The sequence below is a fragment of the Dipteris shenzhenensis genome, chromosome 19 (assembly GCF_047967505.1).
Source record: "Dipteris shenzhenensis isolate YYH24624 ecotype China chromosome 19, Dip_SZ_1.0, whole genome shotgun sequence".
Lineage (NCBI taxonomy): Eukaryota > Viridiplantae > Streptophyta > Polypodiopsida > Gleicheniales > Dipteridaceae > Dipteris > Dipteris shenzhenensis.
In genome coordinates, this window is record NC_141614.1 from 13,919,446 (window position 1) to 13,946,584 (window position 27,139).

Genomic DNA, 27,139 nt, shown 5'->3' on the forward strand with positions numbered 1-27,139 from the left:
TCGTCGTTTTCATTTTAAAGGAATTGTTGGAGTTTCTGTGTTGGCTATGGTGGCTAGGGTTTCGGAGGGCCTTTAACTTTCTTGAGCAAGCTTGGCTATGGTGGCAACAGAACTTCTTCCTTTTGCCAATTGCCTTTCTCCTCCCCTTCTTCCCCTCTCTGTTCATTTTCGTTCCCCTGCATTATCACCAAAAAAGCTTTCCCTTTGTTGCTTTGCTCGGACGGCTCTTCTTCCCAGCATCTCCGCCGATCTCCCTGCCTCGGAATTCGCGCCTCCGACAGTAAACATGCTCCCTTTCCCCCATTTCTTGCTTCCATTGCACTCTCCAGCTTTCTTCTACCTCCAATCATTCAATGCTTTCCTCTACAATTCGCTGGTTTTCCTACAGCCACGCCAGAGAATTTAACCCTCTCCGCATCGAGTGCCGTTTGCTTTACTTGATTTCTGCTCCCTTCAGCCTCTCAACTGGAGTCACACAAGCTTTCGAATTGTCACTCCATGTCCCTCCTGCTCCCTGCTCAGCTTTTCTTCCCCAGAAGTTCTTCACAGCACGATGTCCCGACTGCATGCGCTGCCAGGCTATCTGATTTCCTGCGCACGTGTCTGGAAGTCCCAGAACACATAGGAGTTTTGGGGCCATCAATATGGGCAACAAGTTCACGAGACGTCGTACCGTGATCGATGAGAGGTACACACGGCCGCAAGGTTTATATCAACACCGGGATGTAGATCACCGCAAACTACGTCGACTCATTTTAGATGCTAAGTTGGCACCCTGCTTTCCTGGCGCTGAAGATCCTGCGATCGACCTTGACGAGTGCCCGATTTGTTTCCTGGTAACCTCTTGCCATTCACTACTTTTTGAAGCCGGCTTCCCTTGTAACAAGGTCTTTGAAATTCGGAAATTTATTTGAGTGCTTTGGTTTCGGAAGGCCCCCTCACAGAACTGCGTGTTCGCTGATACGTTAGTTTTTGGAACTTACGAGCTAGGCTTCTTGTAAGGGGTTTTCAGTGGTAGTGTTTAGGCATCCCCTTCCGTTGCTGCGGACAAGTGCCAGTTTTATCTGTACATCGATGTGTGATTACCAAAATGTCTATCTTAATGCATCTGTCGTCTGGGTGCCAATTAATAGATTCTATGCGTTTTGACCCTAGCTTCCATGAACACAACAATCTAACATATAATTTACACCTCATTTCGAAAACCAAATGTATGGTTGCAATTATGTTGTGAAGTTTTGTGTCATTCTCTAGGCAAAATGTTGCGTGTTCCTAATACCTATTGCGGCCCCCCCCCTCCCCCCCCCCCCCCCCCCCCCCCCCTCTCTCTCTGTGTCCCATCCCCCTGCCCCCCGGTCTGTCTGTCTCTCAGGTGACTCGCGTGTGCTACTATGTTAAAAAGACTTATTATCGTTATCATCATCGTCATCCGTCTCTGACGTGTTAAATTGGGAAATAATATATTTCATGAGAAAAATGATTTATAATTGGATGTGATTTGGATTTTAAATTTGATACAGCCACTACGTGTGTTCAAGTTTGATTTCAATTGTGTGGGCTTGGGAATTGTTTTGAAATCTATACTTTTTTTGTGAGCTGCCCGATCTGTAAAGCTTGCTGAGCATAAATTTCTCTTGAAAGATGAGGAAACTGATGAGCATTAAGCTAACTGGTGGTTCCGGTGGTTCTTTCTTGTATGAGCCAGTTTTATCCAAGCTTGAATAGGTCCAAATGCTGCACAAAAGGAATTTGTACAGGTACACGTGCCTTTGTCATCCCCTTTTTTGTTGTGGGCATGTTTTCGAAGAAGGAATTTGCTGGGTTTTCTTGTTTTTTACATTGTGTATATTATTTCCAAGCTTGTTTCGTTTATTTACATCCTTTGTTCTAAAAGTCATATCTCAGGTTTATTCGTTTCTGCTATGGTGATTTTGCAGAATGCTTCTTGCAGATAAAGTCTCCACACACAGCTCGACCTACTCAGTATCTTTTTCAACTTTTATTGCCATTGCAAAAAGTTTAGCAAAAAGGGTTTAAGACTGACATGGACATTGTTCCATAAATCATGGTTTCCCTGTATATGTTCTGAGTTCTAGATGCCAACTTATCCCATGAGATATTGGGAGCAAACATGCCTTCTTTTCTGTGTGTTTTCTTAACTCCTACTTTAGGTGCCCATTTTGTAAGACTCCAAATTATGCAGTAGAATATCGCGGAGCAAAAACTGCAGAGGAGAAGGGTGTTGAGCAAGCTGTAAGCTATCTTCTTCGGTGTTTTTCCCTCTATTCAGTACATTGATAATTACTGCTACAGCAGGGAATTAATTTAATGGGTTTAAAATTTTGGCTCAGGAAGAGCAAAAGGTTATAGAGGCAAAGATAAGAATTCGTCGAAAGGAGCTCCATGATGAGGAGCAACGCATGTTGAGAAGAGAGGACGATCTACGGGATGGTAGAAATCCTGTGGGAACAGAGCTCCTCAGGTGGAACTTTTCCAATTTGCATGGCTTTTCAGAGTCCCTAAGTGGCGCAGAGGACCAAGAACCTGTCTCAACTAGTGTGCAGGATCTAAATTCTGCGGTTGATACTGATTCTGATACCCAACCTCATGATTCAACCAATCTTACATCAGTACCAGCCGGGAATTTGGCCAATCCAGACACAGAACCTGTTTCTGAAGGTGGAGCTGTTGTGCATGGCCGGGCTCAAGGACCTTCATTTACACGCTTTCACAGGTCTAAATAATGACATGTTCTTTACATGGATGTGCATAATTGAAGGGGGGAGGATTAATCTGCATAGGCATATAATGGCAGGTCAAGTGGGCAATATTATGTATGATGTTTTTTTCCCCCTCTTTGGTATGGAATCCAATGAAACTTTTAGTTCAAGGCTCCTTCGATGTACCAACTTAACTAGGATTAACTTTTTGAGGGCATGGGTTATTTTTCCTCTTGGCACTTGTGCATGGGCTGTACTGATCAACTCATAGTGTCTTCTTTGACTAATGGATTCTTTCAGTCTGTGTATTGATGAGCTGTCCCTATGTGACAAGTTTAGTGTTCGTCTGATTTGGAAAATGTGTGTGTGTGTGTGTGTGTGAGGAAAGCTTACCATTCGTCACAGAGAGAGAGAGAGAGAGAGAGAGAGAGAGAGAGAGAAGAATAGAATTGTATTAGAGTCTGCTTGAGACCCTTAAAGATCTATGGGACGGGTGACCGCAATAACTAATAGTGGTCTTTTACGTCCAATGAAAGAAATCTTTACAAAGCTTGCTATGTTGTGAGGACTTGCGTAGCTAACTTGTTTGCTAGTCTGAGGACTTTGCCGTGGTGTTCCAAGTCTTCCTTTAGGTAGCTTCCCAGCTTTTTGGCTGGTGGGTTTTCAGGTGGTTCCTGTGGGTCTTTAGGAGCACATGCTGCTTATTTTCTACCTCCCCTGTGGGGCACAATTAGCAGATTCTTGCATCGCTTGGGATCCTGGGTCTTGCACACCTGCCCCTCTCCACCACTAGGTCATGTGAGCTGGTTCCTATTTTGCAGCTTAAATGCCCGTTGGACATTTCCATGGCTTTGTGTGGTTTCCTGCTTGCATCCATCTTCTCAAGCTTGTTGAGTAGACCATGTATTGGCATAATACTTCTCCTTCGAGAGTGTAATGAAGGCCAAGATTGGGCCAAGTTAGTGAGGGTTAGGCTAATTTTGCTAGGGGATGTTTAGGCCTAGAGAGTAAAAAGGAGAGAGTGTGGAGGGGGACCACCTCTCCACCCTTTGTACATATATCTAGATGTGATGACATCCCACCTCTTCCTCTCTCTCTCCTACTAAGTCTCCGTCCTTCTTCTCCTTTCTCTCTCTCCCTTCTGCTCTTCTATCCCCCCCTTTTTCTAAGCTTCTGTCTACCCCTTTTTCTACATTGGTATTAGAGCTCTGACCCTAGCACCTTTGTTTCCCCTTTCACCCTCATCTTGAATGTCGTAGTGACCCAAACACAGATAGGCAGGCCTTGGAGAGAGTTCCTTGGCACTGCTGATGGAGAGCATCCGAGTGTTGTTTTACAGCAATGGGTCCTAAATGGAGAAAGCTATGCACCAATGGAGAGAGCTGCCCTTAGCCATGTCAATCCTTTGTGTCAGCGGCTCGCTTGAATGGTGACAGCGCCTGAACAGTGGATGCCCCCTTGTCCAAGCCTTACACAACGTCAACTTGAAGGCTTGCAATCAAGCGACGCCTGTGGAAATCAGGTGACGTCGGATGTTGACTGTTGACAAGCCCTAGAAATCAAGCGACTGTCGGTCGATTGAGGGCTCCCGACTCTACTGTTTGATTGAGGCTCAAGTCCTGAGCGGCTTTCAAGTCTTGAGCACCGTGGTTGAAAGGCCCCATAAAAAGTTGAAGGGGATCTTAGCATGATCTGGTTGCTCTCAATCATGGGCTGTTGTTCTGAACCACGGTTGGGTGACCTGACAACAGTACCTACTGAGAGTATGCTTCCCATTAGCCACTTGTACTTGCAGGCCATGATCAATCTCTGCAGGATGCAACCTGACTGCTATGACAAACTTGGAATTTATGAAGTTGAGGGTGCTCCCACTATCCACCAAGATACGAATAGGTCTGCCATAAATTGCCCCTTTTAGTCTGAGTGTTTGGGCACTTTGAGGTCCCATGTGAGCTCCTGTGAATGCCTCAGGACAGATGCTGTACAGATCAGATTGGGTGTCCCAAAACAGGTTATCATCATCAACACAAGAATTCTGATTTGAATCTCTGCCAACATCCATGCAATCATCAATACCTCAATCCTAAATTGCTGGAATATCCTAGGATGCTTAGACTGGCGGTCACCATCTACGATGGTGTCACATAAAGTGGACCCCCAAGGTCATATGGGAAGGAGGGATCCTCTTTGGACCTAATGATTAGACTCAACATCTCTTGGTTGTCACCCTCATACTCATGGCATTGAGTCTCTGTTGCAAGGTCATTTGAAATAGGATTCTGTTGGAGAAGTCACCTCCAGCCCCCAATGAGGAGTGTGTGAGGGAGGTGAACTTAGGGTTACGGTTCAACACTTTGGTGGCAGCAAACCCAGAGAGAAAATCATGTAGAGGGGGCTGCCACACAGGCTGTACCTAGTCTGCCATGTGGGCAGCAAGCTCACAAAGAAAACGATAGAGAGGGGGACTGCCACATATGTGCATGGTGTACCTAGGGTTGGATAGGAGGTGAACGTGGGTTATGGGATAGAAAAGGACTGGATGGCTTTTTAGCCGAGATTGCTCTATATAGAGAATGCTTCATATATAGTGCTTGCTTTATATGGAGGGAGCTATTCATAGTGTCATGCTATCTATGGTGGGTTTCCTTCTATATAGAGGGAGGGCCAGTGCACGGCAGTTCAGATGAGGTCTCCTCAATTGATGGATGGGGCTTGTCTAGACTCTGGCCATCTACATGGCAGATCATAGGTGGCGTATCAAAGGTCCTCTGGATGGGCTCAAGTGCTATGGGACGGCTGGGTTAGATACGAGCCTATGGGTTAGTTGAGCTGCAGCCCATGTGCTCGAGGGTGGTCGGGAGGATCGAGGTGATTCTGGTTGGATCGAGGATGAGATTCTAGGTGAGTGATAGGGCTAGATCCTGTCATTTGGTATCAGAGCCATCCTATCACGATTGAATCAATGCGAGGTATATAGCAAAGATGTCTTCCAGGTAAGTTTTTTAGATTGCTCCTGCAAATCTGAATTTTCACTCATGTATGGGCTGAATCGTTGGCTGATTGATGCACATGTGTTTGGGAGAGTTGTGGAAGAAATAGATGACCAAGGGCTGTGTGCTTTTCTCTTGGTTGCTATGTAGGGCAGGCGATGAGATATCAGCATGAGATATGGGGATGGTTCGTTTTTGGGCTAGAATTTCGCACGCTAGGTTGTTGATGCGATTGTCTATGTGGGCTAGCGTGAGAGTTGGCTGGTTAGGGAGAGAATTCGCTCTAGGTTCTCGAGGATGAGTTTCCTACCCTAGAAGGTGGAGGAAAAAGGGAGAGTTCATAAGCCCAGAGAGCGGCTTGTTTTGTCGATTCAGGCATCAGGAACAAGGGCGATGAGATTAGGGCTAGGAGCTTGGCTTTGAAAGGAGGGTATGGCTATTTTAGCGAGTTTTGGTTTTATAAAAAGCGAGACTGTTTTTTGGGCCAAAAATAGCAGAAAGCAGGTTGCTTTTTTGTTTTTCTCTAGCAGGAAAAGCACTTGCACTAAAACAAGCACCCACCCGGAATTCGCCCAGCTTTTGATGGTCCTTCCTGGCTATTTATATACCTGGGATTCCCTTCTCGCTCACTTCATCACTTCAGCACATGGATTCCTTGATGGATTAACTGTGGGCAGCTCTTCACAACTACAAAAACCCTCACTTCTAGAAGTACTTTGAAGAAGGTTCATGCTGTCCTAAATGTAGACAACATGTTTTAGACTCTTTGTATCGCTTCTGCATTATTGAGAAGCGATGAAGAGTCTTAGATCCTCAGTTTTGGCCATCACCCACTTATTTTTTTGGCTTGGCTAGATCCTTGAACCGCTTTTGGTTGAGAAGGTCCCCAATTTTGTACAAATTGTGATGGCATTTATAATTTGATGGTTCTTTTCAAATTATATAATATGTACTTTTCTTTCATATAGCTTGACGCTTTTTAGATATATGGAACATCAATGATGCTTGAGTATATGTTACATATAAAATTGGAGTTAGCAAAGACAATTGGATATTTCTTTCTAGAATCTTGGCGAATAGATTCCTGTTTAGTTTCTATTTGGAATTTGATCTCGATGTGATTGTGGGTAATAATGTTTCTTTGAGTTACTCTTTGGACATATGAAGGTTCTTATTTATTAGACTAGGACGAGTCTTGTTTGGATACCTTCTTGAGTCATGTCCAACAGGGGGATCATTTCGATTCTCACTTTTTTAGAGCGAGGTCATGGCTAGATAGGATTCAGGAGTCGTTAGGGATAGTACCTACTTGTTTTCTTCTGTGACCTTTTGGTTGGGCATGGTGACACAAGGGGGCGATATAATCACATTAAGACAAGGATTGAGAACAGATTTGCCACCCTAACTCAATTTGGGATTGTTTGAGTTGAAGAGGGATTGGGTACCCTGGAATTTGATTTCGATGTGATTGTGGGTAATAATGTTTATTTGAGTTACACTTTTGACTTTTGAAGGTTCTTATTTATTAGACTAGGTCGAGTCTTGTTTGAATACCTTCTTGAGTCATGTCCAACGGGGGGATCATTCCGATTCTTACTTTTTTAGACCGAGGTCATGGCTAGACATGATTCAGATCGTTAGGGACAGTACCTACTTGTTTTCTTCTCTGACCTTTTGGTTGGGGTATTGTGACACAAGAGGGTGATATATATTATAATCACATTAAGACAAGGATTGAGAACAGGATGTGCCACCGTAACTCAATCTGGGATTGTCTGAGTTGAAGAGGGATTGGCTACCCTAATTCACTCATATTGTCCACCAAGTTTTTTACTTACAGTATATCTTGGTGGTATGGGACACTAAGGTATGTTACATCCATAGTTGGGTCCATACGCGTATGGTTAGCTAAACCATATGCATATGAAATAATTATCCCGTACGCGTATGGTACAGCCGATCATACTTGTTTTTTTTTGGGGGGGGGGCATTATGAAAACATTTTTTTATTAGTCTCTTGACTTCAAAATTAATACAAGTTTAAAGTTGAAAGTTTTGTAGCTCTCTATCAATTAAATGTGTACAATGTATATTTTCTTGGTTTTATTTGGGGGTAAAATTAGGGTCATGTATGATTCAAACCCAAGAGCTGATCCATACTCCAATCATACTTCCGTACTCGTATGCAATATGTGTATGATAATGTATGGAAAAAACTATGGTTACATCTAAGATTCTTTGATGTGATGGTATAATCCAATGTGGAGCAATACTTAAGGGCTACTAGGATGAGGTACAAGTAGGATGAATTGAATTGGGGGCAAGTTGCTTAGACACTTTACAACGACTAACTAGGATTCTTTACCTTTGAGAGTAGCCATGTATCTTTGGGTTCAACCTTGGAGCTCCATAGTCTAGACTCAATCTCAGGGAGGGTTACCACATCTATCGTGATGATGGTCTGTCATGCCTTGATTGGAACAGGGTGTTCCAAGGTTAGAGATCCTAAGAACTGGATCATCTTGTGATAGGAGCGGTTTTATTGTACACAAGTTTATACAGGATATCCAATAGTGGATCTTGTTTTGAGAGATCTCGGATTGCATATTTCCGTAATCTCTGGATTCCATAGGATGTTATTCCTATGATAGTTGACTATTTGCATGTCTAGAAGGTAAAATTGAATAGATATAGCCTGAATTTTTATTGATTATCCTCATGTAGGGGCATTCCGAGGATGGATCAGGGGACCATATCTTTGGTCAGGATTTTGTCCATTGATAGTCTAGGACTTGGCGTTTATTTTGAGAGAATCCTTCATTTGAAGCATGATACTTGGAAAGATGGATACCTAATAGTTTTGGGATGGAAAGTCTGTCATGTATTTCAACCCAAGAATTTGATTTACAAGGGTATTCAGTTGATGGATTTTCTTCATGAATACCAAGTAATTCAGGAATTAGGATTGATAGAAATTGCAACTTAAAAATTGACCTCGAGGGGTTCCATTGATGGGGTTGTTAGAACAATGATTCCCTTATATGATCCTAAGATTTTGAGTTCAAGGGTATTCAGCATGGTGAATATTTTTCCCCATAACCAAGTCAGAACTAGGTTGACAGAATCATTAACCTTTAGGTACCAAGATTTTACCATGCTTGTGTATGGATATGTCAAAGGAACTAACTCTGTGATTCAAGAGTTACTTGATTTCTCGAGAATAATACTTGAAGTTATGTAACCTCGTTTAGATTGAGCGATTTACTTCCTTGAGTTGGTTATCAAAGGTTGTCTTTGGCCTGAGATTCTCTTTGATTAGAGTCTCATGGAAAGTATACCACACTCAAATGGATAGTCAGAGTATTGTTATTGGCATTGACTGACTTTCTCAGAGAGTTTTCGGGCTTTCTCGTGAACTCAGGAGTGAGTTCTTGGAGAAAGGGGAGAGTGTCATGTGCATGGTGTACCTAGGGTTGGATAGCAGTTGAACCGTGAACGTGGGTTATGGGATAGCAAAGGGCTGGGCAAAGGGCTGGATGGGTATTTGTAGCCGAGATTGCTCTATATAGAGATTGCTTCATATATAGTGCTCTCTTTATATGGAGGGAGCTATTCATAGCGTCATGCTATCTACAGCGGGTTTCCTTCTATATGGAGGGAGGGGCAGTGCTGTTGTGGCAGTTGAGTTGAGCGCTCCTCAAATGATGGATGGGGCTTGGACCCTGGTCAGGACTCTAGCCATCTACATGGTGGATCATAGGTGGCGTATCGAAGGTCCTCTAGACGGGCTCAGGTGGTATGGGACACCTGGGTTAGATACGAGCCTATGGATGAGTCGAGCTGTAGCCCACGAGCTCCGAGGTGGTCGGGCTGATTGAGGTGCCTGTGCATGATTCTGGTGGGTTAGATTCTGCGGGGTCATGTCAGACATGGGCAGCAAACAGGCTGCCATGTGGGCAGCACAAAGGAAACAATACCTGGCAGAAGGAGCATCTCCCGGAGGGCAGATCTGGCAGGGCTATGCCATGCGGCTGTCTACGACTGGAGAGCCAGATCTGCACACAGAAAACAGGCTGGAACAGGGCGACGGCAGCAGCGATGTCGTCAACAGCAGTACAGATACCTGCGTCAGCATGTATGGATGTATTTGCAGGAGGTTCGTGGGCTGGAAGAGGCCTGACAGGACGTGGAACAGCAGGAGCATGTCTGCGATGGGCTGCAGCAGAGTTTGAGCCTGTGTTGGGGAGGGAACATGCCGTGGACAGAGGCAGATCTGATGATGCTAGAAGGCGCCCTACAAGTAGCAGCAAATGGGCAGGTGTGGGCCTGCATAGAGGGCCTGGAAAGAGGCAAAACAGACCAGGGGGAGGAGCTTACAGGGTCGGCTGACTTAGGGCCTGGTTGGGCTGGTTTAAGCCAGCCAACCAGGTCGGTTTACAGACCTGGTCCTGTCGGCCAGATTGGGGCTGGCTGCTCGGTGGTATTGGAAGGGGATTTCCCATATATAAAGGGGGCCTATGGGGCCTTACAACTCACTCACCAGTAGTCCATCTGAGGAGCAGATTGGAGCTGCAGGGAGCCTGCTTCAAGGACCAGGGCATGGACAAGGGAGGCATGGGCTCAGACACTTTGTACTAGCGTTTGCTCAGAGGCTCCACGCATTCAGCTTATTGTATCTGGTTTTCTTAGTCTCATAGGCCCTTCGGTCTGTGAAAGACTTTTATTTCTTTCTTTTTTCTCCCTGAAGGAATGAATTCTCTCTCTCTCTCTTTCATAAAGTAGGAGGATCTATGGTCCACACAGAAGCAAAACAGCGCAGCCCTGAGAGAGAGAGAGAGAGACTACTTTTGTCTTTTGTTGGGAATCGGGATGAGTTGTGCATGTAAGCTTTGAAGAATTTTGGTTGCTTAGTGCGTACTTCAATGCATGGGACATGAGTTTTAAACTATAAGAGAGTGGGAATTTATTGTAGATAGTCAAAGGCATTGTTACATACAAAAAGTCAACATGCTTAATGAACATTTTGTGTGGTTTCGCCTTACCATGTTTACATAATCATTTGAAACCTAGATGGCAGCTTATGCTTGAGTACTGATGAGAACACAAGCGCAGCTTTGCTCACAAAGTTGGTTTTTATTTTTTATTTTCTGATTTACTTATAACTTTGTTTAGAGTTGCTTACAAACTTCCTTCTTTCCTTTGTTAATTTACTTGCTTTATAAAATATTTAATTTGTAAAATTGGATATACTGGAGTCTTATGAAGGTATATCTTGTTGATGAACCTTATAAATTTCTTTTGACAGTTTTTAATAAGGTTTGTGTTGATGAGGCATTGATTGATGAAACAATTGTCATTGTTGTGTGGCTATTGCAGAGACGATGATTTTGATTTGGATTTGGAGGACATAATGGTGATGGAGGCCATATGGCTATCTATTCAGGTATAGCTGGATTGTGCACAAAATCAGAATTAAATGAGATAGTGAATGTTTCTCTTGGACGTAGAGGCATATTTGTGTGTTTACATGCATGCGCGTGCGCGAGAGAGAGAGAGAGAGAGAGAGAGAGAGAGAGAGAGAGAGAGAGAGATTAACATCCTCGAGAGGCCTTGTGGGCCTATGGGACAAAGTACACCAAGAGTAAATAACTCATACAAGCCTCAATGGGCTGAAGAAAAGGGCGCACTAGGGCCCATACTGAGTACTGTGCTAAGCTAAAGAACTCAAGAGCTCAAGTAAAACTCAAATGCAAACTGAAAGCGGGGACTCAAAAGCCAAATCCCAGCACCATGGTGGCTCTCCGGGGAGCTGTAAAAAATATCTCGAATCTGCGTCTGTTGGGTTGTCTCATGCTGTGGCGGAGGACATGGTCTTCTCGATCTTTGGATCCGTCAGGCATGTCAAGAGTGCTGCCTCATCTCTGGCGGTCTCCTCTAAGGAAAGCTGAGATAGGTTGGACCTCGATCGTGTGTGCTCTAGTCACTTTTCGCATCGTGCGTGGTCTCTGCATCCCTCAATTGGCAGCGCCGTGTCGGCTATATCTCCAGATCCAGACTGCTCTCATATCAGCTAGCTCCTCCTCCAAGGAACTCCAAGTCCCCTCCCCAAGTCCGAGATGTATGGAGTTGGAGGAGATCTAATTGTATGATATGGTTAATATCATCTCGTGGGATTGATTTAGGCGGTGCATCCATGTTGTGTACTAAAAGGGGAAAGCTGGTCCATCTGAATACCGTGATTGGCAAACCATGTGGATATACTTGCATACCATGTATTGGTTCCGCTCTTACCCAGCCGTTTGGATGACCCTAGTTCCAACCTCGGTAGTCTGGAGTAGCTTTTCATCCTCGAACGGATGGCCAAACTGAAGTTACGAATAGTACACTCTTGGATTTGCTGAAATTTTATGCGCATGACCAGCAAACCTTTTGGGAGAAATTCCTTCCTCTTGTGGAGTTTGCTTATAATAACACAATTCATTCCTCCACTTGAAAAGCGCCTTTCGAAATTGTATATGATAGATCTTTACCAACTCCACTCATGCAAACAAAAGAGAAAATATTTGCCGCTGATCAATTCGTGGAGGATTATGACTCTGCTTATGCCACGGTTCGAGCAGCCATTCAAAAGGCAGAGGAGAAACAAAGAGCAGCTACAAATAAAAGACGGAGGGCGTTTGCAGTGAAAGAAGGCCAATGGGTCTTATTGAAATTTGAGAAAGCCCAATTAAAAACCAAAGTGGGCAAAAGCGCATCTACTTCAAGCTATCCTTTCGATATTATGGTCCTTTTCAGGTGTTGCAGGTAATAAATGATGTCTCAGTCCGATTGAGACTTCCAGAGCATTGGAAGATCCATGATGTATTCCACGTAAGCTTGGTGAAACCCTTCATTGGGGAACCACCTCAAGAGCCCACACTGGATGATGCACCTGAAGTAGAGGACATTGAGATCTTGTTGATCCCAGAGCAGATTATTCTGCATAACTTCACTACGGGACGTCAAGGCACGACTCGCAAGATGTACCTTTTGAAGTTCAGAGGGCTCCCATCCACCGATGCCCAATGGGTGGATAGAGCTACATTTCATGAGTGTCCTGAAATCCTGGATGCTTATGAGAAAGCATTTTAGTTGAGGACAACCGAATGAAAGGCGGAGGGAATGTCATCTTGCTTCAACAACATGTATCCACTTGCTTGAAAATATTTCTTTTGTTTTTCAATAGTATGCTTATTAAGAAATGAAATGTTTTCCTACTGTTCAATTACGGTTGATGGGGTGGACCCCCTTGCTTGGGGTTATGGGCATTTGAGGGTGGACCCCCTTGCTTGGGGTTGTGGGCATTAGTGACCCACAAGAGTGATGGCCTCTCTTTGAGAGGGACATCTGGAAACCACACCCGACCTGAGTACCCAAACATGGGACCAATCAAATGCACAGATTGCATACTGACCTAGGAACCATTCAAGAGAATGTTCCCTGAGCTTTAGGTGTGGGCTTGGCAGCATGCCAAGAGTAATGGAGATACAAGATAAGACGACAAACAAATGAGCTCAGTATGGGTCAATTATGACCTTAGAGTATGTCAGTAGATAGTCCAAGCTGTTAGGAACCCGTGGGTGCGATCAAAATTGAATTCTAACAACTTTGAAATTTTAGGGTTTTTGGGAGTGACACGTGGCAGCTGACACGTGGAATCTGAGCTGGCAGGTCAGTCCACCTGTCCCACACATGTGGCAGCATGCATGGCAGGTGGTAGGGCATGCAGGTCAAGTGTCTGGCCCCATTTGGGGTAGGTTGTGGGTTGTCCTCTTTGGGACTGCAGCCCACCAAAAATCTGGGACAAGTGTCCACCTTCCACTTTGGGTCTTGGGGGGGGGGCGGGGGCTGAACCTATAAAAGAAGGCCTTTCCTTTTCATTCCCTACATGAAAAAATTCGTCACTTTTCTTCTCCCTCCTTTTGGTTGATGCAGCATAACCTCTCCAGCTCCTTGGGTGCAGCCAGCTTCTCCCCAGGCCATTCTCTCACCTCAGCAGCACTTTCTCTCTCTACAGCAGCACACACTCTCTCTACAGTTCCAGCCCGTCCTCTCCAGAAATCTGCCCCCTCTCAGGTCTTCTGGAATAGCAGCAGCATCGTCTCTCCTCCTCCTAGCCTGGAGCAGCCACAGCCCCTTTCTCTCACCTGCTGCGGTCTTTCTCTCTCTATTGCAGAATTTCTCTCTCTACTGTTCCAGCCCCTTCCCCTTGCAGAAATCTGCCTTTCTCTGCACCTCTAGAACAGCACATCCCCTCCCTTGGGATCAGCATTGACACACTCTCTCTACAGCTATCATCCCATAAAGGCTTTCTCTCTCTAGCCTATAGGCTGTTTTTTTGAGCTGTTCTCATTCCAGCCCCATTTCGACACTCTCCTCACCCAACGGAGCTTCAGAGGCATCAAGGACTTCATCTACAAAAGGGTCAAGTCACGAAGGGAGTCTGTATTGTCAAGTTTATCTCATTTAGAGCACTATTTCATGTTGTTTCTACTATCTTTTTAGAAACTAGTGCTTGCCTCTAATGTTGGATGTAAGTGGTGATTATTGTAGGCTTCTTCCTTGTGGATTGGGCAAGCCAAGAGTTGAAACTTGAGCTTGGAGTCCTCCTTTCTGTTGTCTACCTTGTACATATGCTCTTGAGTCTTGTATCTAGGTCCTAGGCTTTCACTGAGTTCATCAATTTGGAAGGTGCATTGCACCTTGGTCTTGTATCTCTATTTTCAAGAATAAAGTGAGCCTGGATAAGGGGGAGGGGCCGTCTTGGTTCCTCAATCATATTGCAATTTCCAATGATGTCACTTTGTGTTCAAGCTGTATAAGTCTTAATTCCAACTTAAATTGCAATCTTTTAAGTTTAAGTATATGTGTTTGGCAACTCGCAATCATTTCATTCAAAGCCATGTAAACTACTCGGTGCTTTCTATCAATTCAGACAACGGATTTTGCAAAGGTGTTTGAAATAAAATGATTGCGAGTTACCAAACACATATACTTGAATTTAAGAGATTGCAATTAAGCTGGAATTAAGACTTATACAGCTTAAACACAAAGTGACATCATTGGAAATTGCAATATGATCGAGGGACCAAGACGGCCCCTCCTTATCGAGGCTCACTTTATTCTTGAAAATGGAGATACAAGACCAAGGTGCAATGCACCTTCCAAATTAATGAACTCAGTGAAAGCCTAGGACTTAGATACAAGACTCAAGAGCATATGTACAAGGTAGACAACAGAAAGGAGGACTCCAAGCTCAAGTTTCAACTCTTGGCTCGCCCAATCCACAAGGAAGAAGCGTGCAACAATCACCACTCACATCCGCCATTAGAGGTAAGCACTAGTTTCTAAAAAGATAGTAGAAACAACATGAAATAGTGCTGTAAATGAGATAAACTTGACAATACAAACTCCCTCCGTGACTTGACCCTTTTGTAGATGAAGTCCTTGATACCCCTCTGAAGCTCCCTTGGGTGAGGAGAGTGTGGAAATGGGACTCGAATGAGAACAGCTCAGAAAAACAGCTTGTAGGCTAGAGAGAGAAAGCCTTTATGGAATGATAGCTGTAGAGAGAGAGTGCCAATGCTGATCCCAAGGGAGGGGATGTGCTGTTCTAGAGGTGCAGAGAAAGGCAGATTTCTGCAAGGGGAGGGGCTGGAACAGTAGAGAGAGAAATTTTGCAATAGAGAGAGAAAGACTGCAGCAGGAGAGAGAAAGGGGCTGTGGCTGCTCCAGGCTAGGAGGAGGAGAGAGGATGCTGCTGCTCTTCTAGAAGACCTGAGAGGGGGCAGATTTTTGGAGAGGAGGGGCTGGAACTGTAGAGAGAGAGTGTGCTGTTGTAGAGAGAGTGCTGCTGAGGTGAGAGAATGGCTTGGGGAGAAGCTGGCTGCACCCAAGGAGCTGGAGAGGTTATGCTGCATCAACCAAAAGGAGGGAGAAGAAAAGTGACGAATTTTTTCATGTAGGGAATGAAGGGGAGAGGCCTTCTTTTATAGGCTCCCCCCCCCCCCCCAAGGCCCAGAGTGGAAGGTGGACACTTGTCCCAGATTTTTGGTGGGCTGCAGTCCCAAAGAGGTCAGTCCACAACTTGTCCCAAATGGGGCCAGATACTTGGCCTGCATGCCCTGCCACCTGCCATGCATGCTGCCACATGTGTGGGACAGGTGGACTGACTTGCCAGCTCAGATTCCATGTGGCAGTCTGCCACATGTAAAACCCTAAAATTTCAAAGTTGTCAGATTCAATTCTGATCGCACCCACGGGTTTCTAACAGCTTGGACTATCTACTGACGTACTCTAAGGTCATAATTGAGCCATACTGAGCTCATTTGTTTGTCGTCTTATCTTGTATCTCCATTACTCTTGGCATGTTGCCAGGCCCACACCCAAAGCTCAGGGAACATTCTCTTGAATGGTTCCTAGGTCAATATGCAATCTGTGCATTTGATTGGTCCCATGTTTGGGTACTCAGGTGGGGTGTGGTTTCTAGATGTCCCTCTCTAAGAGAGGCCATCACTCTTGTGGGTCACTAATGCCCATAACCTCCAGCAAGGGAGTCCACCCTCAAATGCTAGACCTAGTCCCCATTGACCGTAACTGAACAGTAGGAAAACATTTCATTTCTTAATAAGCATGTGGATACATGTTGTTGAAGCAGGATGATATTCCCTGCTCAAATTCAAATGGTGAAATGGCATCCAATTATTAGACAACACTCTGTCCTCAGCCAACCAAAGCATTCAACAGAGACTCCCAGAAGCATCCACTGCTGTGCCACACTTACAATTGCATAATCAAGTGCCCAACCAGCCAGACACGGTTGAACAATTGCAAGGCAAGCCCTCAACAGCGAAACTTTGGTGCAATCAATCAACACAGCACTTCCAAACAGGTTGCCTCAATCTATAGTCTCTCTAGCCAGTGCCCAATGGCATAAATCAACCTTTCTTCGCGAGGAAAGAAACCCGAACGCAATAACTAGCCAGCAACCAATCAGGGAACGGCAAAAGCAGGCAAAAAGCAAGCCTTCTTCTACCAAGTATCTACAAAGGATAGGTCACCGAGGCTGGAAAACCCTAGATCTTGCAGAGAAAAGTTGATTCTGCTCTGGCACAGTCCCAAAAGCAGCTTAGAAGACAACACCCACGCCTGGAAAGTTAATAAAATCAACAGCAACACCGAGAAGCTCCTCAGAATCAAATGGCAAGGTTCTGCAGGTCCTGGACAGCCTGGAAAGAAAATCGCAATCTCCAACAGCAACGTTGACAGGTCGCAATCACCTGGAACAGCCTTGGAACAAGTCGCAGCCACTTGGAACATCCCGGAAGACCTGAAGCTCAAATCGCAATCTAAAGAAGACACCTTGGCAGAAATCGAAATCTGCAACAGGCTCCTAGATCAGCTGCGATTTCTTTCGACAGGCTGTGGATGCATTGGAACTGGCCCTGGCTGATGGCAATTTCCCCTGGCAAGCTCTGGATGCTCTTGGCAAATGGCGATTTGGCTTTGGCAGCACTTGGTAGGCTCTAGCAGCTCGCAACTAATGATTTGGCTCCTTTGGAACTGATTTTGGCCTCTTGCCCCCAAAAAGAGGACTCTCTGCTCTTTTTGGAGTCTTGTGCTAAAATTAGCAATTTTTTATTGCACTACTCTTTTGGCCCTCTTGTTGCACACTTTGGCCGTAGGAATTAATTGCCTAGTAATGACTGTCTGCCAAGCAACCCTGGCTCTGGTATCTCTAAGACCATCCTCCCCGGACCAAAGGAAGTTCCGAACCAACCTCCTGAGTTGTGCCACGCTGGATCTCGAGAAGCACCAGCAGGAAGCCACATACCAAGCCGTGGCTAGGAGGACCTGGTTAACTACCAGGGCACGACCTGCAAGAGAGAGCTTAGCAGTGCTCCAGAAAGCCAGCTTCCGTCGGATGGAGTCTAGCACCGGGAGAAACTGCTGAGCTGGCGTGATGTCTAGGCCAACCTGAAAGCCAAGGTATCTAGCTGTCTGTCCCCGTGGAATCCATCTGAAACCCAGAAATCGCCCCCACTGAGAACACGCCCCAGGGTCTGTGAGAAAACCAACTGATTTGTTCCAGTTGATTTTCGCACCAGCGGCCGAGCAGAAGACCTCCAGGGCCATCCGCACCCTCTCTAGCATCCTCTCATCGTCCTGGACATAAAGGGCTGTATCATCTGCGTACTCCGAGTCCAAAAGCTCCGTGTCCTCCCGGAGTGGAAGGCGAACACCCCTGATCCCTGTGGACCTCGCCCGAAGGTAAGTCAGTCATGGCCTCGGCGAAGAAGAGAAACAGGTAAGGAGCAAGGGGGCAGCCCTGACGCATTGATCTCTCCAAGCTAAAGCGCTCACCCATCCTGCCTCCAATGATGACCCTGCTAGACGCTGTCCTGTACAAAGCTGAGATACCCTGAATCCAACTTGCCGGGAAACCTAGCCGCTCCAGAGTCCCCTCCAAAAAGGACCAGTCCACGCGATCGTAGGCCTTCTCGAAGTCGAGAAGTAGAATGGCAAGGTGTGATCCGCTGTGCTGAGCCCACTCCGCCGCCTCTGAAAAGGTGAAGACATTATCCAAGATACTGCGATCCTGGACAAAGCCTGTCTGAGTGTCATGGATGAGGTCTGGGAGTAGAGGCCGAACTCTGGCACTGATCATCTTGGCGAGGATTTTGTAGGCAGTGGTAAGGAGAGTGATCGGACGCCACTGGCGGATCTCCTGTCTATCTCCTCCCTTCGGGATGAGGCAAATCAGTCCCAAGGAAAGGCTCTCTGGCATCTGACCGCTGTTGAAAATCCCCTGCAGAGCTGCAAGGAGGGGCTGATGGATCTGGTCCCAGAAGGAGGTGAAGAATGCCCGGGAGAGCCCATCCTCCCCTGGGCATTTCTGTCCGTCGATGGCCATCAAGGCCTCCAACATCTCATCCATGGTGAACGGTGCCAACAACGTCGCCTGCATGCTAGGCTGGACCAGGGATGGAATGTGCCTCCACACCTCCTCACGGGCACGACTAGCACGAGGGGCAAGCGGCTCCTGCTGGAAGAGGGTCCTGTAGAAGTCAGTGGCCAACCCCAGGACCTCCCCTGGATCCGTAACGATGTGACCATCCGCTGTCCTGAGACTCCGAAGCTGATCACCTGCAGCTCTCTGGCCATGTGTCCTGAAGAACTCCTTGCACATCCGGTCACCCTTCCGGGCCCAGAAGGAGAGAGAGGCGTGATAGGAAAACTCTGAACGACGCTGGAGTGTCTCCTCCAGAAGGGCTCTGGCTCGAAGGGCCTAGATCCGAAGCTCCTCCGAGCCCGGGGAAGCCTGCTGGAGTCGCTGAATGGAGGCGAGGTCCCTCCGAAGAGCTCTCTCTCTGCCCCACCAATCCTGTCGAACCTGTAGGGCTGCGAGCTGGCAAATCTGGCTGGACTCTTGCAAAGCCTGCGCAACCGAGTTAACCAGATCCACGCCCTCGCCCTAGTCTCTGTCCCAAAGACTGCAAATACTGCTGCGCACGTCCTCCCTCGAGAAAATGGAGTCGGGAATCCTGAATGACCGGGGGGGAAGGGTCTGGGCTGCCGAATCTAATGATAGGAGCACAGGCGCATGGTCGGAAAGTGTCGTCCCTGGAACTATACCCGCCTGACCGCCTCTGCTGATGGCCCAATCACTGACATAGAATCTATCAAGCCTCTCTAGGAGTCTGCCTCCTTCCCTGCGGAAGCCCCATGAGAAGTCCAGGCTCCCGTGCCAACGCCGGAAGGACGGGTCTCTCCAACTGTCCCTCCCTCCTGTCGCGAAGATGAAAGAGTCCCAAGCTGACTGCTCTGCCTGAGCCATACCTGTGAACTCCGGACCTCTGCCCTGCTGGTCCTCCAAGGTCTCCAGATTGTTGAAGTCACCTCCAACAATCCAGGAATCCATGTCTGGAAGAATCCCTGAAAGTGTCCTCCAGAAAGTGGCTCTGCATCGGAGGTCTGTGGGAGCATAAATGTTGAGGATTCCAATTTTGGATCCCTCCAAATCCAGGCCTACCCAAAGGGCCCGGCCTGGGATCAATGTGCCATGACCGAAAACTCCCTGGGCTAACTGCTCGCACACGGAGGTACAGACACCCCCACTCCTCCCCTGTGCGCTGATCGAGGGCTCCCAATAAGTGTAGGAACGTCCAGGGAGAACCTTCCCGCAGCTACGGGAATGAGCCGCAGAAAGCTTGTGCTCCTGGAGCAGAAGTACATCCAAACGACCAATCACTGCAGGCTGAAGTTCCCGTCGCAAAATGAGCTTCCTGGGACCACGGGTGCCAGAAGAGTGAAACCCGTTCACATTCCAGGATACGAGGTGTAGGCTCATGGAGAGGGATGGGAGGCTGCGAACAACTGTCTGCTCGCGGTCGAAGTCAATGAGGAAGCAGACATATCGGAGTGCAGGCGCTGCCGCTTATGAGAAGGTTTGGAGGGGGAGACGGGGTCGTCCTGCCCGTTCTTCAACACCTTCAGCAAAGGCGAGAGGCCTTTGGTGCCATGAGCAAATGCTTTCTCGAGCCAACTCGAGATCTCTGAAGTGGTCATCCCATAGAAGGTTCGGAGTTTCTGATGGGACCAAGCTCTGACATCCTGGGGGAGGGGCCATGACAGGGGAGGTCTGAGGATCACAATCAGTCGGAAGCGTTTGGCAGCGCAACGCCACCGCAGGCGCACATCACCCTCGGACCACTGAGTCTCGAGAAGCTGCCCACCGGATGGGCCAATCCATGAGCAAACCTGGGCGTGTGTCTGCTCTCTGAGAGCCTCCCAAGCCGAGTCGTCTGTCCAGGTCTCGGTGCCATCGCTGAGGAACGTGAAAGCGAAGCTAGGGCCATCCCTAGGGGCCAAGGCGGCAATCTTCCAATCTGCCCCTTTACGGAGCAGGAAGATGCTGATGTCGAGACAAGCCGGGAAGGTCCCAAGGTCGGCCAATCCAAGTAGTCCCAGGGGCCAGATCTGTAAAAGTCTCGAGGAAGCTCTCTCTCCTGAAGCTGAGACCCATCGGAGTCTGCCACTGAGGGGCTAGCGGACAGGGAAGCCTGCTCCAGTGGTGGTGTAGACTCCGGGTGTCCTGCCAACGGGGGGGGAGGGGGAGGAGGCTGAGGGGTAGGCGACTCGAACTCCACGGAGGCGACTAACGGAGGAGGTGGAGGAGGAGGAGCAGGGGCTGCCCTCGGCTGGGAAGCCGACGGTGCAGCTAACTCTGAGGGAGAGTCGAGGGGGACGGGGGGAGGGGGGGGGGGATGGGGGGAGGGGGGGGGATGGGGATGCATCTGGAACTGGGGCTGAGAGGGAGGAGGAGGAGACTGAGGAAGAAGAGGCGGGGGCTGAAGCTGCGGGTCGGGCGAAGGGGGGAAAGTGGGGAAGGGGTTGGGACTGAGTGGAAGGGGGCGGGGGAGCGGGAGAGAGGGGGATCTGAGGCTGTGAAGGGCGGGCTGCCGTCGAAGAAGAAGCTCTCCCAGGTCCCTGGGGCGGCTGCCTGTCAGGTCTCTGGGGTGCTGCTGCAGGAAGGGTAACCTCTGCCTCCTTGCCTTTATCCGAAATCTTCTTGTTCTTTCCTCTTCTCCTTCTAACCTCGGTCCAACCGCCCACTAACTTTGGACCGGACTCCGGCTGCCTCGGCTCCTCCTGACGTGGCTGTCCGGGGGGGGCGGAGGGGGCGGGGGCAGGGGGGGTCGAGACGAGCTGGCGAAACGTGGACAAGCAGCCGCCAAGTGCCCAAAGCCGTGGCACCGCAGGCACTGACCTGGCTGTCCGGTGACTATCATGCTCTGGGTGATGCTGCCGGCATCTGTCACGATCTCGATCACTGCAGGGAGAGTCGCAGGATCTGCCACAGCCACACGGACTCGGGGGGCTCCTGTCGTAGTCACCGCGTCGGCGAAAGTGTCGTGCATAACCCAGCCGAAGTGGGAACCCAAGTCCCTGACAATCGGCCACAGCTCAGCAGCAAGACCTGGAAAGACTAGTGTCACTGGGTGGCGAGGTATACGGAACCGAACATCAAAATCCGCTGCGCTGAATCCACGGTACCACGGGACTATCATGATAATCTTTCCATCCACCGATGTGGGGGAACCGGCAATCAGGTTGCTCGCAGCTTTCTCATTGGAGAGTTTGAGCCAGAAGATGCCCCTTCCCATAAGGGCCACCTCCTCAATATGGCCATCCTCTAGCAGGAGAGTGGACTGGAGCCAGTCCCTGATGGCTGATTTGGAGGGAGAGTGTCCAATGACTCTACCGTAAACAGAGGTACGGGCAAAGTCAATGGCAACCTCCTGAACACGAGATGATTGTTGCTCTGTCAGGATAACGCGGTAGGCATCTGGAGAGGGAGGGTCCGACTGGGTCTCCGGATCCGGGCAAGGAGCCGCCATACCACCAAGACTAACTGCAAGCTTTCGATGAGGAACAGGCTGCCACCCAAAAAGGGGGGGTCGAAGCGGGAGGGTGGAGCATGGGTGTGGAGAGGAACGGAAGGCTGGGAGGCGAGGGTGATGCGGGGGGAGTGGGGGTGGAGAGTTGGTGAAGTGAAGAGGCGGCGGGAGCGGGGTGAGGCGGGACGGGGCGGAAGGGAGGGGGTGGTGGGGTGGAGGAGTGGAGCGGAAGGGCGGGTGAGGCGGAGTGAGGGGGGCGAGGGGCGGGGTGAAGGGTGCGGGGTGCGGGGAGGACGGGGGGCGCGGAAGGGCGGGGGGGCGGGGTTGGAGTGACGAGGGGCGGAGAGGTGAAGCGGGGGGCGGGGAGAGCGGAGAGGAGGCGGGGGGGCGGGTGAAGCGAGGGGGTCGGGCGGGTGAGGCTGAGAGGCGAGAGGGGGGGTGAGGTGAAGCAAGGGGGGGTTGAGTGAGTCGAGGTGAGGTGGAAGGGGGCGGGATGGAAGGGAGCGGAGAGGCGAGGGCGGCCGAGACGAGGGGGGGAGAGTGGAGGCGAGGGGCGGCGATGGAGAGGCGAGGTGGAGGGGAGCGGCGGGACGAGGTGGAGGGGAGCAGAAAGGCGAGAGAGCGGCGAGGGGGGTGAGAGCGGAGGCGAGGAGAGGGGAGCAGCGAGGTGGGCGGCGGGTGAGGGTGAGGGGGGGCGGGGGGCGAGGGCGGAGGGGCGGGGGGTGGGGGTGGTCGAGGCGAGGGGAGGAGCTAGGGGGGGGGGAGGTAGAGCTAGCGGTGGGGGGGGAGGGGAAGCTCGTAGGAGCTGGGGTGGGGTTATTTTCACGGCCTCTCTCTTGAGGATCCATATGACACGGATTGGGCTTTCTAGGCCCTCTATGCTATGTGTGTTTGTGTTGAGTCAATAACGGTTCTCAGCCTTGAGTTGTCCCTCCAAACTGAATGTATTTGGAGTCAATAAGAGGTACTCTGCCTTGTTGTTGTCTTGTACTTTGTTGTGATGATATTGACCACCTAGTTCAGTGATGTGATGTGTTGGTGTATAGTACTAGGAGTTCTAGTACTAGTTCATGTGTGTGAGTTTGTGTGAGTGCCAGGTATCACTATGAGACTTATCCCACATGCACTTGGTTCAAGTGTATGAGTGTGTAGCCTATAAGGCTTGTAGTTCTCATGATTAGGAACAATTCATTATGTCTTCATTTATGGATCATTTCCTCACACCCTAACCTTCTCTCTCCATCTCTCTCCACCATGTTTCTAACATGCCTTTGTGGGTTGGCGGATTATAATGGTCTTCTTAACAAAATTTGTCAACATCCATTGATTATTATGCTAGTGAACTGGCAAACTCTTCATGAAGAGTATTCTCTGTACTTCCTCTATCCCTCTCTTTGGAAAAGTCTAAAACTTATAGAGCTCTTCTAGATTCTGAATTTAGCATATATTTTTTATTCTTCTAACTACTTTTGCCATCTTTTGAGGTATGCAATCTATCCAGCAGCATCATATTCTTTTTCACCAATTGTCATGTTCTATTGTTCAAGAATGTTAATTTCTTGCCCAGGCTCCAGCTAACATGTTAACAATTAAAGATGCTTTCTGAGTTATGATTGACACTGAAAGCATGCTTTTAAATTTTATATTCTGTTAATAATTCGTGGCATATCAATGGAACTGAGGAAAGTTTTAATCCTTCATTTTTTTTTAAAAACAGGAGCAAGGTCAGCAACAGATGGAGCCCATTTCAGCTCCCCAGAGAATTTCTCAGATGTCTGCCTTTCAAGGAACTGACACTAATCCGAATTGCATGGTTGACAGTGATCATGGTGCTGCTTCCCACATGCATGGTTCTGGTGATACAAGAGAGGTGACAGGTCGGAGCCTTGTGATGGGTGGGCTTGCTGGGGCCATTGCTGCTTTAGCAGAGCGGCAGGTCCTTAGTGTTGGGAATGGAGGGGGCTCCCAGATTCCAGCAGGTGGCCAGGGTGGTGGGAATGATCTAGCAAATGCAGGGGATGATGGGAACTCCATCCTAGCAAACAGCAGTGCACATGAGGCACTCAATGAGAACAGTAGTGGCGAGATTGCTTCTGCTTGTGCTACTTCGAGATCTTACATGCAGGCAGACAGAGGTGGAGACGTGGAAAGGGAGCGACTTGGGCAAACTGGGGAGAAATGTCAGACAGAGGAAATGAGACAGGTTGGCGGGCAAGAGCTTAATAGCTGGATAGAGGTTTCATTAGAAAGTGGAAGAGCTCTTTCCCCACACATACGTGGGGGAAGTAGGGGGTCTATTTCTGATTGGATGCTAGACCATAGCTCTGAGGCTGTGGAGGTGGGTACAAGTTTTTCTAGCAGTGTACCATCTGCTTCTGAGTTGCCATGGGAAGCTCCTGACATTCTTGCACCTCCAAGTGCAGAATGCAACAGTGATCCACCTGGGTTAAATCTGCCCGCTCCTATGCTTCCAGAGAGCTTTGAGGAGCAAATGATGCTGGCCATGGCTTTGTCACTTGCAGAGGCACAGGCACAATCAAGGCGGTTCTGACTTTTCTGAATGCACAGAAGAGAACAGGACTAATGTGTTGAGCAAGTTGCACATTTTGGTCTGTTGCAGAGTCTGGCGCAAGAACATCTATGGCAATTTGCTGAAACAAATCAATTCAATGGGGACTATTATAGATTGGAACATTGATGCCAAATGCATTAAGGCACAGGTTGTGCTTCCAATCAGCTATTTGCCTTGTGGATAAGTCTTATATGATAGTTTTTGTGATTGTTGGTGAACGTTTCCATCAGAGGCCAAGTTATTTGTCCAAATCTTTAAGCTCGAGTGGTCATATGGACTACTAAGAAAGAGGGCGTTCACTCCAAGAATAGTTTATATATCAGTGTGGAGCTTCTCAAAACAACCCCAGAAAAGAGAACAGGGGAAAGGATCAGAATTCAATCTTTAATTGATGAGTGTTTTTGGGAATATTGCAGCCATGGAGGGAAAATATCATCAACCCGATGTTCACAGTTCATGGAAGTAAAGTAGCAAAATATCAGAAGAGTATCAGGTACTCAGGATAAGCTTTTTTGCAATGATCAGCAATGGTACAGAAAATCTTACAAACATGGCACACAAATTCAAATTAAAATTTTGAAACTATAGTATATACATGGGGACTTTGCTATTGCCCTCCTTTTCCTCCCGGGGGCCTATGCAGTCCATCTTCTTTGCAATTAGTATCCTCTATATGCACTACATATGAATCCAAATCAGGAAAGTAAGCTTCATTGTCAGTCACAAGCTGGTGATGGGATGGAAATATCGGGTTTGGTGCGAGATTGTTAGGCTACGTGTTAAAATGTCCTTCTGTAGGAAGTCTCTATTTTGTGTCTCTGATGCAGATTTTGTGGGTGCCTTCTGAAGTGTAAAGAGGAAAATCATAATTGTCCAAATAAAGAAGCTGCACAAAGAGCTGGTCCCATAGTCGATAAATATGCTCGTGGGTTTTGATTGGCCTCTTAAGAGATTCTAATCGAAGGTATGATGTTAAAGTCCTGTAAAGTTCTGTTACGAAATAAGCCTCTGGGTCTGATATAGATGAAGGTGGAGATGACAAATGTTTGATGAAATTGATGGAGTTTCTTGCCTTGTAGCCTTGTGCATTGTTTTGAATTCATTAACCTTGCTCTTTATTGATAACAAAGTCCTGCAGTTCTCTTTATTGATGGCAAAGTTGTTCAGTTTTGAATTTGTCAACTTTTTATTTATTGATGATGAACTCCTGCAGTACTCTTGGGTTTTGAGACTGAGTGTGTTTAAGACCATATGGAAGGGCCTCTTTTATACGCCCATTGACATGCACCTGTTTATTGCATCGATGTATACAATTGTTTGATTTAAAAGCAGTACTATAAGCCTGGAATCTGTGAGTGCATCCTTACGTGGCCGGCATACTGGAGTCTGGAAACTTGCTGTTTGCTTTTTGTTACTTGTTTGAAATAGGGCCTGTGCTGTCTTTCAAGAGAGCTTCATCAGTAACGTCAGTTTGTCATTGATGCACACAACAGCTATTGAGTAATATCAGTTTTTGTCATTGATAATGTGGACAGTTTATGAGGAACTTGTGTAATACACTCCCAGTATGACATGTGCAGTTTATGAGGAGCTTGTTGGTGGCATTCTGATTGGAAATGAATGAGCCTAAGGAGAAAACTCAATTAATAAGGATGCCAGTTTAAGTATATTTTTCAGGTTTAAAAAATCTCTTTGCTAGATCCACTCAGTTTTGTACCGTCAGCAGGTAATGTGCGAGCCAGTTGAGGCAGCAATTTTTTCAGCCTGATTCCCATGGGTTGGGATTCCCACAACTTAAATCTGAATTTGTATAATTGGATATATTCTATTCTTACAAAGGTATATGATTCCCATGGGTTGGGATGGCTGTGTTTGAGGAGCGTCTTCCCACTGAATCATACTCAATGAAAACAGGTGTGATGGTGTGACTATGTGATGCTTGACAGCCTACATAGTTTTGGGGATCTGATTACTACGGATTCAGAAGTCATATAAGCACAATGAGGCAACATGCAAGCAGCGATCCATTTTGGCTTTGCAGGTTTCCTGTTTCTAAAGAGCCGCGTTAGCTACTTTTTACTGTCTTTACTAGTCTCCGTGTTTCTACTGGTCAATCACCTTTCTTCCTTATTGATGCTCTGTTATAAGGAGAATGCTTACTGAATTGTGCCCCCCCCTGAATGCATCTTAATCATCACACTTGCGAAATGAGCAGTGAAGAGGTATTCAGTGTCTTCTTCTGCAAGAGAGCTCGAGGAAGATAGTCTGCATGGTAACATGGATTATGGCACATACAATTTGCATTTAGGCTTCTTAATCATCATAGTGGCGGAGTGAGTAGTGAAGAGACATACGGTGACTTATCTTGCAAGAGAGCTCGAGGGAAACTCGTTCAGAGTAACATTGATTATGGCCTGT

At 47.6% G+C, this 27,139-nt stretch overlaps 2 protein-coding genes across 2 annotated transcripts; both read left to right on the forward strand.

Moving 5' to 3' along the window:
• LOC147890119 (E3 ubiquitin-protein ligase DA2-like) lies at positions 1-25,185 on the forward strand. The gene is made up of 7 exons (XM_087390453.1): positions 1-836; positions 1,706-1,757; positions 1,938-1,983; positions 2,172-2,253; positions 2,352-2,734; positions 11,087-11,153; positions 23,867-25,185. Exons 1-7 carry the CDS (start codon positions 645-647, stop codon positions 24,698-24,700), a joined length of 1,656 nt encoding a protein of 551 aa, XP_087246579.1. The 5' UTR covers positions 1-644; the 3' UTR covers positions 24,701-25,185.
• Positions 20,149-22,903, forward strand: LOC147890120 (uncharacterized). The gene is given in 4 exon segments (XM_087391008.1): positions 20,149-20,196; positions 20,970-21,040; positions 21,415-21,439; positions 22,805-22,903. Coding segments are annotated over 4 exon segments (243 nt in total).
• Positions 25,186-27,139: the final 1,954 nt, after the last annotated feature.

Coding starts and splice junctions, on each gene's coding strand:
- LOC147890119 (XM_087390453.1), top strand. CDS start 645: ATGGGCAACAAGTTCACGAGACGTCGTACCGTGATCGATGAGAGGTAC. Junction 1,758..1,937: donor CACAAAAGGAATTTGTACAG/GTACACGTGCCT, acceptor GTGATTTTGCAG/AATGCTTCTTGCAGATAAAG. Junction 2,254..2,351: donor AGAAGGGTGTTGAGCAAGCT/GTAAGCTATCTT, acceptor ATTTTGGCTCAG/GAAGAGCAAAAGGTTATAGA.